General features: G+C 33.7%; 1 protein-coding gene across 2 annotated transcripts in view; it reads left to right on the forward strand.

Moving 5' to 3' along the window:
- Positions 1–12,328, forward strand: part of BLTP1 (bridge-like lipid transfer protein family member 1) — a 191,784-nt gene extending 179,456 nt beyond the window's left edge. For both annotated transcript variants that reach the window (XM_060148668.1, XM_060148669.1), the window contains 7 exons: positions 59–276; positions 3,208–3,459; positions 4,157–4,360; positions 5,514–5,708; positions 6,120–6,254; positions 8,832–8,997; positions 11,396–12,328. In XM_060148668.1, coding sequence (XP_060004651.1) covers positions 59–276; positions 3,208–3,459; positions 4,157–4,360; positions 5,514–5,708; positions 6,120–6,254; positions 8,832–8,997; positions 11,396–11,612 — 1,387 coding nt within the window. In that variant the 3' untranslated portion in view covers positions 11,613–12,328. The remainder of the gene's footprint in view (positions 1–58; positions 277–3,207; positions 3,460–4,156; positions 4,361–5,513; positions 5,709–6,119; positions 6,255–8,831; positions 8,998–11,395) is intronic.
- The last annotated feature ends 1,653 nt before the right edge of the window (positions 12,329–13,981 follow it).

Below are 13,981 nucleotides of genomic sequence, written 5' to 3' on the forward strand. Positions count from 1 at the left end.
GTGCTTTTAAACTGTCTTATGTAATACATATGATAAAAGATTCTGTTTTATGCTCTAGTGAAATTTTTGTCCATGGAGATCTGAAGTGGGATATTTTCCAAGTAATGATATCAAGATCAACTACACCAGACCTGATAAAAATAGGAATGAAGCTGCAGGAATTTTTCACTCAACAGTTTGACACCAGCAAACGAGCTCTGTCTACCTGGGGACCAGTTCCTTATCTTCCACCTAAGACAATGACTAATAACCTAGAGAAAAGTTCACAAGAACAATGTAAGAGTTAGAAGACTAAGGCTTTATATATGCTTTATCTTTCACTAAATATGTGTTAATTTAAAATAATATCGATGTACCATACTTAAAAAGTGGTCCATATGCTTTTTATCCTGCTCACTCAGCAAAGTACCCAATTTCCTACCCGCCAGTGGAATTAGAGGCCATCATTTGGGAAGTCATTCACATTCATTATCTCCTCCCCCTGCCACAGCTCATCTACAATCATGCCATTACTACAGATTACATCACTACATTACAAATTAATTCTTACCTTATTACATAATTACAAGTTACAACTAATGATTAGATATATTTTCTTTTATTCTGAATAGCTTACATTGTATTTCCCATTACATTACTCATGTTCATTTGACTGTTTAATACATACAACTATACTCCATGCTCTTTAATACTAAATATGACAACACCACGTTCTGGTTTAGAGCATGGGCTATGGAATCAGAATGTCTGAGTTTGGATTTATTACCTGTGTCATATTAGGCAGATTTTCATTCAGTAATTCAAATTTTTATTATGTATCAACCGTGTTCTTAAGCACTGTTTTAGGCATAGGAGATCTACTAAGTAGAAAAAATTCCTATCCTCATGGAGCTTACATTTTAATGGGAGAGACAGACCATAACAAATTTGCTAAGTAAGTATGTAAGATAATTTCAGGTAGAGAGAAATGCTGAGAAAAAGAACAAAGCAGGGGCAGGATCACAGAGTCTGTGATACATACTGTGAGGATAGCTGTTTGAGAAAGGGTGGTCAGGGAAACCTTTTCTGAAGTGACAGCTAGGCTAAGATCTGGGGAAGAGAGTTCTGGGCAAAGTGGGCTACTGAAAGGTGCAAAGCTCCTACAGTCGGGAGGAAACTTGCTTGTTTGAGGATCATTAAGGTGGCCCACTGTGGTGGAACAGAGTGAGCAAGCAAGAAAACACTGGACACGAATTTAGAGAGGCCAAAAAGAAGATTTTTAATATGATGGGTAGCTATTGGAGAGCTTTGAACAGATCTGATATTATTTGATTCACTTTTTAAAAAATTAATCCTTTTTAAAGCTGCTGTGTGGGGAACAGACCAAGGTGGTTAAGAATGAAAGTAAGGAAATCACTGCAATAATTACCATTACCATTGCTACAGACTTACATGACCATTGTAAGGAGGATTTTCTGAGAGTCCAGGCAACAGACAATGGTGGCCTTAACTAGAGAGATAGTGGTAAAAGTGAAAAGTAGTCAGAAGCAGGATAATTTTTAATGATTTATTATCATATAAGCAGTACATGTGCATTGGGAAAACAAATGAGAAAACATATACAAGCAAAAAAAAAAAAAATCACATTCCACCCAGAAATCATCACTGTCAACACTTTATATACTTTCAGATACTTTTCTATGCATGTGTGTGTGTGTGTATGTGTATATATATATATATATATATATATATATATATATATACACACATACACACACATATATGTACCTTTTACCAAAACATTATTCATATTGTTTTGTAGCCTTTTCCAGTCAACAGTCTCGAACTTTCCATTGTGCTAATTATCTCCTCTAGCCACCTCAGCACAGTCCACAATTGATCTAAAATTATATTTACAACTGGTTTGTCCAAACCAGTATATCCAAGATCACAGATTAAAAATGGTTATGTTCCTTTACTATTTTTAAATTCAGTATAGTCCTTTTTTTAGTGACCTGACTTGCTGAAGAGACTTGGCCAATTGTCCTGCAGAATATCCTACTTTCTGGGTCTTTTTCAGTTGCTTCTTTGTTGTTTCATTTATCTTGTTCCCCTAGTCCCTGCATTTCCTTTAAACTAGAATTGGTATCAGACATATATACAAATAGAGGAGTGTTCCCAAAAATGCATGACCTGGATTCTTCCAAAAAGTCTTTGTCATGGGAAACAGACAAACGGGCTTAAGGAATTGTCTTAGATTAAAGGAAACTAAAGAGATATGCCAACTAATGCATGATCCTTGCATGATCATGATGTATGATCCTTGGTTAGATCCAGAATGAGAATTGTGGAAAACAGCCAAAAGGATATTATTGGAATAAGTGGGAAATATAAATATGAATTGTACAGATGACCCTTGAAAAACATGGGTTTGAACTGTGCAGGCCCACGCACAGATTTTTTTTCAATAGTAATGAATACTGTAGTACTACACCGTCTATGGTTTGTTGAATCCTGAGGAAGTGTGGATGTGGAGGGCCAACCGTAAGTTATACGTGGATATTCGACTGTGCAGAGGGTCAGTGCCCCTAACCCCCATGTTGTTCAGTAGTCAACTGGATATCTGATTAGTTGTTCTTGAACTTTAATGTGCATCTGAAACACCTGGAGAGCTTTTAAAATGCAGATTCTGATGCAGTAGATTTGGGGTGGACATAAGAGTGAATTTCTAACAAGCTCCCAGGCGATACTGATGCTGCTGGTCCTCAGACCTCACTTCTGAGCAGCAAAGGGTATAAAAGATTTTTTTTCCAGTACTTAAAATCAGAGATCTGCCTTTGATTTCTAGGCCTTCACTGGTTCACTTCACCCCTCTTCTATTTCACTTGAAGAGTCTAGATGAAATACCTAGTTTACAAAGATACTGTGAGAATTACATAAAATTTCATGCGGGCACTTTGTAAATCATTAATCATTACAGAAGCATTAGTTGTAATTATTATTAGCAAGTTGCTACTTTCCTGAGTTCTAGCCATCCTTACACAGCATCTTTTCCCAGACTGTATCCTTATTAGCTTCTGCTTAATGTTAACCAGGGACTGAATTGTTGTTTTCATCTGTTATCTAAGTCACTTCAGCTGTAGAAAGTAGCCACCTGCTGTCTTCCTACTCAGCATTCAGGATGTTCATGAGATATTTCAGGATAAGTGGTTTTTTGTTTTCTTGCAGTGCTCGATGCAGCTCATCATCGACATTGGCCTGGAGTATTGAAGGTGGTATCAGGATGCCACATATCCTTATTTCAGATTCCATTACCAGAAGATGGAATGCAGTTTGGAGGATCAATGAGCTTACATGGAAATCATATGACGCTAGCTTGTTTTCATGGTCCAAATTTCCGTTCAAAATCATGGGCCCTTTTTCACTTAGAGGAACCAAATATTGCTTTTTGGACCGAAGCTCAAAAAATCTGGGAAGATGGTAAACTGACACATTTTCAGCTTTCACTTTTCCTCATCTTCTTATATGATTATATATGACAAAGTAATTTTCTTTTCTCATATCTTTTATCTGTTTTTCTTATGGTATTTCTGAAATCCATCTCTCTTTATTATCATGTATCTGACAATGTCAAGGAGTTCACTGCCAATGAGTCAGTATCTATAAAGTCTGGGACATGTTAAAGGACTTATTTCTGAACTTACCATCTCACTCTGTTTCTTACTTAGGCAATTAAAGTTTTTGCTGCTGTGGCTGGCCATAGTCATTTGTAAAAATTTGTAAAAGTTGTAAAAATTTCTTATAAAAACATGAAGAGAAGACGACACACAGTGGTAGTGTAAGGAAACTACTTGCCAGTCAACACTATTTTACAAGACTTTTATGGGCAGGCTGTGCTTTTACCTCTACAGTTTCTTTTAGCTTTAATTTTCTACTCAGTGGTTTCTTAATGATGAAGGAAAAAATGGTTGATGTTCTTCATCTTCTTGGGGATAGATCCAGTTATAACTACAAGAAAAAGTATTTGTGAATTTTTTTCTCTCTCTTGTACTCCTTAGTTTTACAGCCTTCTGTATCTATGTATGACTTAGCTAGCTAAATTTATTGCTCTAGGGCCACAACTTTTCTTGCATCTAAATATAGTTTGTTACACTGAGAAACTTTTTTTCCCCTCTAGGCGCTAGTGATCATTCTACATATATTGTACAAACACTGGATTTTCATCTGGGCCATAATACCATGGTTACCAAACCATGCGGTGCTTTGGAAAGTCCTATGGCAACAATAACCAAGATAACAAGGCGTCGCCATGAAAATCCACCCCATGGAGTAGCAAGTGTGAAAGAATGGTTCAATTACGTTACAGCCACAAGAAATGAAGGTTAAAAGTTTGATTCTTTGGAGAGATTTATTTTGTTTTCTCTATTTGGGGCTTTGTTGACTGTGTTTAGAATTTAAGTGTAGGGAGAATTTCCATTTCTTTAAACAATTTTCGTTTTATTCCAGCTGCCTTAAGTAGCAATATTAGTACATGATTCACCACCCTAGTAGTGCAACATCTCATGGACTAAAATTATTTTATATGTAACTGAAAACATTCAAAATAAAATTGGTTTAAATAAATGAAATTAAGTTTATTATAATTGGAAAAATATTTTTATAGTAATGTTCACATTGGAGGTTTGGGAAAGTTATTATACAACTAAGTAATAGAATACCAAAAATTAAGGTTCAGGATGGCTGGAATAAAATGAAACTAAATATTAGTATTCCTGTGAAGTCATAAGTTTAAAGAAAGTGCTTTTGATGAAGTTTTAAAATTCATTTTCATTTTTTAATTTATTCATTTTTTCAATCCTCTCAGAATGGAAAAGAAGATGGCTTGGGCCTCATGGAAAATAGTTGTTATGCACAGGCAACCCTAGGGATCAGAGACTGTTAAAAATGTTCTCAGAACAAAGGAGGATAAGGAAGTAAATTAGATTCACCGGTCTTGTAGTAATTCAGTCATGAAAATTCTTATTCTGCGGTTGTTTTTGTGTCAGAGTTTAGAGTACTGCTTTTACCAATCATTTCATCTGTATTAAAAAGCTGACTAGACTGGGACATGTTAAGACTTGAATGTTTTACTTAAAAAAGACCTCCTGGAACTTCCCTGGCGGTCCAGTGGTTAAGACTTCGCCTTCATTAAATTCAGATACGATTTCAATTGAGAATAATATTCAAAATTCAAGAAACAAAAAAACACAATTTACTGGATTTATCCAAAATCATGTTATAAAGCTTCAATATTGAGAATAGTGAGATATATATTTGTATATGTATGTATATATAAATATGTGTCCATATTTATATCTGTAGAGGCATATAACTAGTCTCAAAATCAAAGCTTAAATATGGCTCTCTTTTTTAAAATGTATTCATTTTCCAGCCTTTTGAAATGATAAAAGTTCTGTGTATCAATGTCATGAAAGCTATATGCTTATCAATGCCTATTGGTTTGATTCTTATTGTCTTTATCATTATGCTTGTAGAGCTAAATCTGCTTCGTAATGTTGATGCTAATAACACTGAGAATAGCACTACAGTGAAGAATTCTAGTTTGCTGAGTGGATTCAGAGGATGTTCTAGCTACAATCATGAAACAGAGACTATCTTTGCATTACCAAGGATGCAGCTTGACTTTAAATCTATTCACGTTCAAGAACCACAAGAACCTTCATTACAGAGTATGTGGAAAAACAATCTTTAGTTTCTAAAGTTAACTAAAAGAAAATTCTAAAGGATCTTCAAACTTCTTTTTTTCCCTGAAGGTTATTTTTGTAATATAATATAATGAAATTGATCTTCTAGTTCAAATTGATTTTCTTACCAGCTGTATGACCTCTGGCAAATAATTTACTCCATTTGTGCCTCTTTCTCCTCAAATGGGGCTAATAGGACTTCATCAGGGTTTTATGAGTAAATGGCATATACTTGGAAAGTGCTTAGTTAACTATCATCATCATTCTGTAAGTCATATACAGAAATTGCATTTAAGTGGAGGCATTTACACGGACCCATGTAAATCCCTTGTTAATGGGAAGAGGAAGGGACTTATTTCAATAATCTTTTACTGTAAAAGAACTTTGCCATTGCAGACGCCAGCCTGAAGCCAAAGGTAGAATGCAGTGTGGTGACAGAGTTCACTGACCACATTTGTGTGACGATGGACGCTGAGCTCATCATGTTTCTTCATGATTTAGTGTCAGCTTATCTTAAAGAAAAAGAAAAAGGTGGGTAACATATTGGTTTTGGTTTTGTTTTTCCCTTCAAGCTTCAGGAAAGGCAGCTCTCACTATAATTTATATGGATTTTTATGGTCTAGTGATAAAATGGGTAGAATGTGTCTCCTTCCTCTATGAGTTACAAATATCAATAAATATATATTAGTAAGACTATGTGATAGACTTTCTGAGTATCTGCCAGGTACATTTCATTTTTTTTCTAACCATATCTCAAACTGAATGGTGTTTTATACTTTACACAATGTTTCCATATATGTTCTGTATATTATCAGGTCTAGTAAGATAGTCTCACAAAGTTAGAAAAGAAAACCTCTTTGAGGAAATATTGCTGGTCAAAGTGAAATGACTAGAGAAACAACTACATAATAAAGTTAGCAAGAGTTACATACATAATTGGGAAAACCGAATTAAAGAAGAAGATATATCTGTCTAGAATGCACAGAATGTTATCTTTTTTATAAATATTTAGACCTCAGTAGTGGTGTCTTGTTTTCATGAGCTAGCTAACATTGGTTTTACTCACTGGAAACTTAAATGTTGGCCCACTAAGAAACATATGGTGACCCTCATATCCATATGGAATTGGCTGAATATATTATGGTGTGTCCATACAATGAAATGGAATACTCTGTAGCTGTTTAAAAGAATGAGGTAGTTTAAAATGTCATGATATGGAATGCTCTCCAAATATATGGTCTTTATTCACTCAATAAATATTTATTGTGCAACTATATGAATATACAATGGTAAAAACAACAGATGTGCTTTTAAAAAAACTGCTTCGAATAGATGAAATTTATTTAATTTATTAAATATAATCAAGTCACACTATAATTACACTATAATAACTGCTTCATTTTTTCCAAGAAGAAAGAAATATAAAATTTATCTTGTAGATATTTCAAAATAGCTTCATGATGAATGTTTGAGTGAAGAAAACAAAGACAGATTATCAAAAGACCATGTGGAAAGAGTGTAAATATAGCATACATAAGTTGAGTTGCTCTTCCATTACTATTTAATCTAGATGTGCCAAAAATTCAGTGAGAGTGAAAGCAATAATGATGGCTGGGAGAAATCTATGAGCCATTCAAGTAAAATGACTGCAGGCGTATAATAGGAAATGTTACGTATAATATGCATAGATCCAGTCTTCACATAGAGCAACAAAATATACCATCACTGTTAATCCTCTTGTTTTTCTCTCTGCCTTAATATTTAAACTTAATGTGGAGAAACACAGATTCTAGATAAAGCTGTGAAGTGCAGAATTCTTTTCTAGTCTACCTAGGTATGAATGCCTGCCAGATTTCTTTCCCTCAGGTATTATGTGGAACCTTTGTCACTTTATGAAATATTGTGTTGGCCTGCCATGAACTGTGTGTATTTCTTTTAAAATGTATTTTTTCTAGAAATTGTTGTAAGACATTATTTCATTGCGAAAAGAGGAAATAGGGACTTGATTATCAGACTTACAGTAACAAAACTATTACTTATGGGGATTTTCATTATAAATAAAATATTTTAATAGCTGTAAGTATATATTTTTTAAAAAAACTAAAAGCAAGTAGTGTTGGGCAAAATAAATATAAACATGCCTCAGAAAATTCTTAACAGTATGTAAGACTAGAGCAGAATCAACATATTCCTAGAACATCCAGATAAACTGTTGTACTGTAACCACCATCAATAATAAACAAAAGCAGAGCAACAGACCAGGCAATAACTGAAGACATCTGTATTCCGATGTGGTGTGAGAGTACAGCTTCATTCCTGGGTTCATTCCCAATCAATATATTATCCCACTGCTAATTAACAGTTATAACCAGAGCTACATAATACATATCATATTTCGTATTAATCATTATTTTATGCCCAATTTGTGTCTTGAAAACCTGTGCCCTATAGAAATGCTGTATTTATTAAAGATCATATGAAAGCTACTTTTGTCCCAGATTCAATTTTAAATATATCATTTATGATCACCAATTTTAAAAGACTTCATTTTTCATAAAACATTTGAGTACTCAACTATGAAGAGTGAAAAGACTGCTTACCTAAAAAACTCCTAAGTTAGTGCAGCCTTTCAAATATATATATATAGGCATTAACATTAAAAAACCATTGAGCTGTACTCTTTAAACGAGTGAACTATATCTCAAAAAAGCTGTTAAAAAGTCATCCAGCTACAGGCATTTTTTTAGGAGCCCTACAACTGTCAATTTCAGTGTCCTGTGCCTGCTATCAAATATTCTTTACTGTATGTTTTAGGCACACAGATACATGTAAAACATGTGCTATTACTCAAAAATAAATGATGACATGTTATTTCTAATTCTTATGAGAGAATAAAATAACTTCGATATTGTCTTTCTCCAAGAAATACCAATAACTGGCACTTACTTATGGCTTATTTTTAAATATTTTTTAAGAAATGTAATTAAATGAGGCTTTGGCCAGTTTATAAATAAAAACAAATGGAGCCAATTACTTTGTTCATTTAGTGACTTAAAATAAATTTATAAGATATGTATTTGCAATATTAATATATCATTTTCCTTATAGCTATTTTTCCACCTCGGATTTTATCTGCTCGACCAGGACAGAAAAGTCCAGTTATCATTCATGACGAAAATTCCTCTGACAAAGACAGAGAAGACAGCATCACTTACACTACTGTGGACTGGAGAGATTTTATGTGCAATACATGGCATCTAGAACCCACTCTTAGGTAAGGAGTGGGTGTATATATTTACCTATTTCCTATGAGATTATTATGAGAAAAAGGTTATAAATAATGCAGCAGGTTAAATATGGTTTACCAAAAAATATTTTTATGTTAGTCACTTACAGCCTCTACAGCTTCTGACTGATATTTTTGCTGCTCCTTTTTTCCTTTGTAAGTGCTTCTAAGCAAGGCAAAAGCAGCACAAACAACTGAGAATAGCTCCGTGCTGACTAACTATCCAGTGTGTGACATGACATCCTGTCAGTTAATCAGTAAAAAATGAGAGTAACTCCACTTTTGCTGTTGCTATTATTTTTTCACCATCTCAGCAGGATGTTATTTTCAGGTGTTTGAGGTAGCTACAATAAACTGTTTTGTAAGATGCAGAAGTCATACATCATCATTAAGTAGTCATTACAATTTTTCACATGTCATGACAATGTAATAGAACCTACAGTGTCACAGTGTCTTTCTGTCTGCATACTAAGCAATATAAAACCATCCTGAAATGTCAGATTTAATTCAGATTCAGGTTCCTTTACTGTGTCATGTTCTACTACAGTCACAATCCCAGCTACATCACATTGTTTCCATATCAAACTTTCCAAAGTATTTTCTAGTTTTAATTACATTAAACTTCTGCTGTAACTAGCGGTACTTGCTTTGTATGTCCTTGTGTGTGATTTAACACAAACTTCCTATTATTTTCCTCTTTCCTCTCATCTGCTTTGTTAATCAGATTATAACTGTCCATCATGCAATAACAGTATCAAAAAAAGTCCAGCACAACATTCTGCAGAATGATACATATTTCATTTAGACAATGTTATTATTCAGATATATTTATGCCACAAAATCATTCTAAACTAGTAAGATCTCCATTATTCAGTGGACTCCTGTATAAGCAGAAAGTAGTGACTTTGTGTTAGTAATCTGTATTTAATAAAATATGTTGTAACCAAATCAACAATACACTTTGGTATTAATAGTACATATACTCATGAGAAATATCAACAGTGTCAATATTAAAATACTGCAAAGGTCCTAATACAGAAAACCGTCCATTATATGTAAATATCAATAAATATAATGAAATTGACTATCTTTTAATTTAAAATGAGAATAAAAATAGTTAAATTTGCTATAAACATATATATACACACACATATATATTATATGTGTGTGTGTGTGTGTATATATATATATATATATATATATTAGATACCTATCAAGAGATTAAGCGATACAATATACTGGTGGAGCACGTGGTTAAGGGCTCTGGCTCTAAGCCCAGCTACATAGCATAGTGGCTGAGTGACCTTGGCCAAAGGATCTAATGCCTCAGGTGCCTCACATGAAAAATTTGGAAAATGGTATTACCTACCTTCAAGGGTTGTTACAATGGTTACATGAGTTAATTAATGGAAAAAGCTTACAACCATTAGAGTTTTAGCAGACCAGTGCTTAATACCCTCCTTTTCCCTACCTAAGTTCAGGATCAATTGAAACAGCAAGAGGCAGCTGGAAATCAAAATTACAGCTTTAATACTTATAAAGCTGATAACAGAATGTGGTTTGGTGTCAAGCAACAATGTCTTTCTATTACGAAGTCTAGGTTTGGACTTACCTACAGGGTCTCAATGATGCAGAACTCAGGAGGTGGGGGGCAGAGGGGTGCTAGAGTTGTGCAGTCAGCAGCCTTGTGTACTCACGTAGCTACAGGCAGCCACGAACCGTCTTGGGCTAACTATTTAGGGGCCTGTCCTTGAAAAACCTATGGCATGGAGGAACAGTTCAAAATGAGAAGCTCCTGAAGAGCAGGTAGGGAGGAGGGTACTGAACTACACTACTCAGTTCCTCTGTTAATTTGCCAATCAGATAAATCACCAATAAGGGGGCAGAGAAAGACCAGGAGTGTTTCACTAACACTGTTCTTCTATATGGAAGAAAACGGAAAGAATAGGGAGAAAATGGTTCTTCCTTCAAACACGTTTAGCACATAGCAAACACTTAGTAAATTTTAGCCTTTTTCTCCCAGCTTTATTGAAGTATAATTGACAAAACAGATATTTTAAGTGTACAACATCATGATTTGATATACGTGAACATCATGAAAGGATTCCCCCCATCAAGTTAATACCATCTTTTAGAATGAGCCAGATGTCCTTGTAACTAAGATGACCATGTAACTTGAGGCCTAAAATAAATTAATCACGATGAAATTCACTAAATGCCGTTGCTGTGTAGGCTCACACATTTTTTGAGTGCTATTACAGTGAATCCAGGAATTGTAGGTTAGATAATCATTTGCATCTACTGAAAATACTTTGTCTTGAACCTACCTTCAGGACTGTGCTAGGGCACTGTACTCCTTAATAATAATGACTTATAATTATTTTAGATTAATTTCTTGGACTGGAAGAAAAATTGATCCAGTAGGCGTTGATTATATTCTTCAAAAATTGGGCTTTCATCATGCCAGGACTACTATTCCTAAGTGGCTTCAAAGAGGAGTTATGGACCCACTGGACAAGGTTCTGTCAGTTCTTATTAAAAAACTCGGTACTGCACTACAGGATGAAAAGGAAAAGAAAGGAAAAGATAAAGAAGAACACTAAAAATGTAACTTGATCTGTGAACAAATTTTGATTCTGTCTGCTAAGCTTTATTACACTGGAGTGTTGGGTTTTTTGTGTTTTTTTGTATAGTAAAATTATTTTAAATATAACTTTAAAAAATTCTAATTTTGTGGCCATTATATTAAAAGTTTGTAAGTTAACCTGTTTATTGTAGTTCTACCATTCTGTATACAGTGAAGTATTGCATGATGTAAATTTTGTGAAAAACTAGATTAAAATATACACATCTGCTCAGTAAGGTTTATAACTGTATTATGTGCAATATGATTCCTGCATCTTTAAAATATTTTCAGAATAACTGTGAATTTCCTTTGTTATTGGCCATAACTTTTAGAAAAAAATTTGTTGATAATGTGACTTTTTTTTTTTGGACATTAATTGCTTTTTCTTTTTTTTAAGTGTAGACTTGTATAAATATCTATTTGTATATAGTTTGAGTAATTGTGATACAAATACATACCACTAAAGTATTGTTTGTAACTATTGTAATAAAGTCACAATAATTGGTTTCAGTCTGTAGTTGTTTGAGACTTTCTTCCTTTTATAGCTTATTTTATAATTAATAGATGCCCAGCCTGTGTCAGTTACTGTTTTCACAGAAAATAATACTTATAAAAAATTATCTCAGGGAGAGGTACAGCAGAGGCTTCAGAAATATTAGGTATTGTTCTATTTCTTAAGCTACTGGTAAGTACACAGCTATTTGTTTTATTATACTATATTCTTTATATATTTATATGTATTCCTTGTGCATATGAATATGTATAATATTATACATGTAAATCTAATAAATAAATTTTAAAAGAATAGCAAAATCTAAAGTAATATTCAAAGGTAGCTATAATACTGTTAATCACAACTCAGGTTTGAAATCTAGCTAAGTCAATAGTCAGTTTAAAGGCTGGGTAAAACAGCAGAACTGAAGAACCATGAGCTAGAAAATGCCTCAAGAAAGCCTCTGGTGCAGACTTCTGCATTATTTGTTCTGACAGATTAAAAACTCAAGAGTCAAGACACTTAGCCAAGGGTGTGTGTGTGTGTAGGTATGTATGTAGATATGCATGTACACTAAGTGTCAGTAGGGGAATTAAGAACTGCTATCTAAGGTCACACAGCAATTCAGTAGCAAAACTAAAACCCTAGTGTCTAGAATCATCATTTCATATTCTGCTAGACCATCTTATGAATCATCTGCCTGATCTCTGTTTCCCCTTTGGTAGCCCTACAGTTGGGAGGGATAGGTACAATATTTCTATTGGTCAAGCTTACCAGAGAACTATCTAAGATAGTTACTTCATAAAACAGAATAAGTAAAAATTTTGAAAATTAGTTCCTAGAGTTGTACTTCAGGTATTAATTCTCTGCTTCCAAGAAACAGTACGCTAGTAGTAAGTTCTAAATGTTAAAAATTTCCTCTGGCTTTAAATGTATTGATATATGAGATTACCAAAAAAACGACATAAGTATAAACTCTGTTTCTGGCACTTACTGTGCTAATGCTATCAAAAAAAGGGCAACTTAAAATAAATCTGTAACTGTTGAAAATTTCTGTGGCTCTGTTGGACAAAGCTGTGGGAAAACCGTATTTGTGCAGTGGTGGTAGGAGTGTAAATTGGCATAACCCCCATGAAGGACAATTACACAAAGCTACTAAAATTACAAAGGCACATCATCTCTTACTGAACAGTCTCACTACTGGATATACCTGCATATGTGTGAAATAATTATGTAAGAATGTTTATTGCAGTATTCATAATAAATGGATGGAAACAATTCAAATGTCCATCAGTGGAAGACAGGTAAATGAAATATGACAGACCCACTTAATGGAATAGTATGCAACTGTAAAACAAAACAGACAAAAAAAACGAAGGATGATCTCTATCCTTGAATGAAAAAAGATACAGCCCTGTGTAGATACCAGTTTCCAGGCAGTCTGCTAAAATTATATTTTGAGTATCATGTACCTTATCCTATTCTAGTAAATCACATTATACATCCAGATTTTCTATAACATTCCAATGACATGTAACAAAATCTAAAGGATTTTCTCATATAAAGATCATAATTTCTGGCCCACTTTAGACCCGGGATTCACAATCTGTAGTGAAGAATCATTTTTTTTAAATTACCTATATGTAGCACCAAATATAAATCTGCAGTACCAAAATATAAATCTGCAGTACCAATCTAAACTGCCAAAGCAATACTTGTAAAATACAGTAAAGATCAATTATTCAAAATGAAAACATTTATAAAAATACTCAACATATAAAACACAAGCTCAAATTTTTAATTTTTTACATTCAGTTTTATTATTAGATTCAAGTGTATTCTGTCAATTGCTG

This window comes from Lagenorhynchus albirostris, chromosome 4 (assembly GCF_949774975.1).
Source record: "Lagenorhynchus albirostris chromosome 4, mLagAlb1.1, whole genome shotgun sequence".
Lineage (NCBI taxonomy): Eukaryota > Metazoa > Chordata > Mammalia > Artiodactyla > Delphinidae > Lagenorhynchus > Lagenorhynchus albirostris.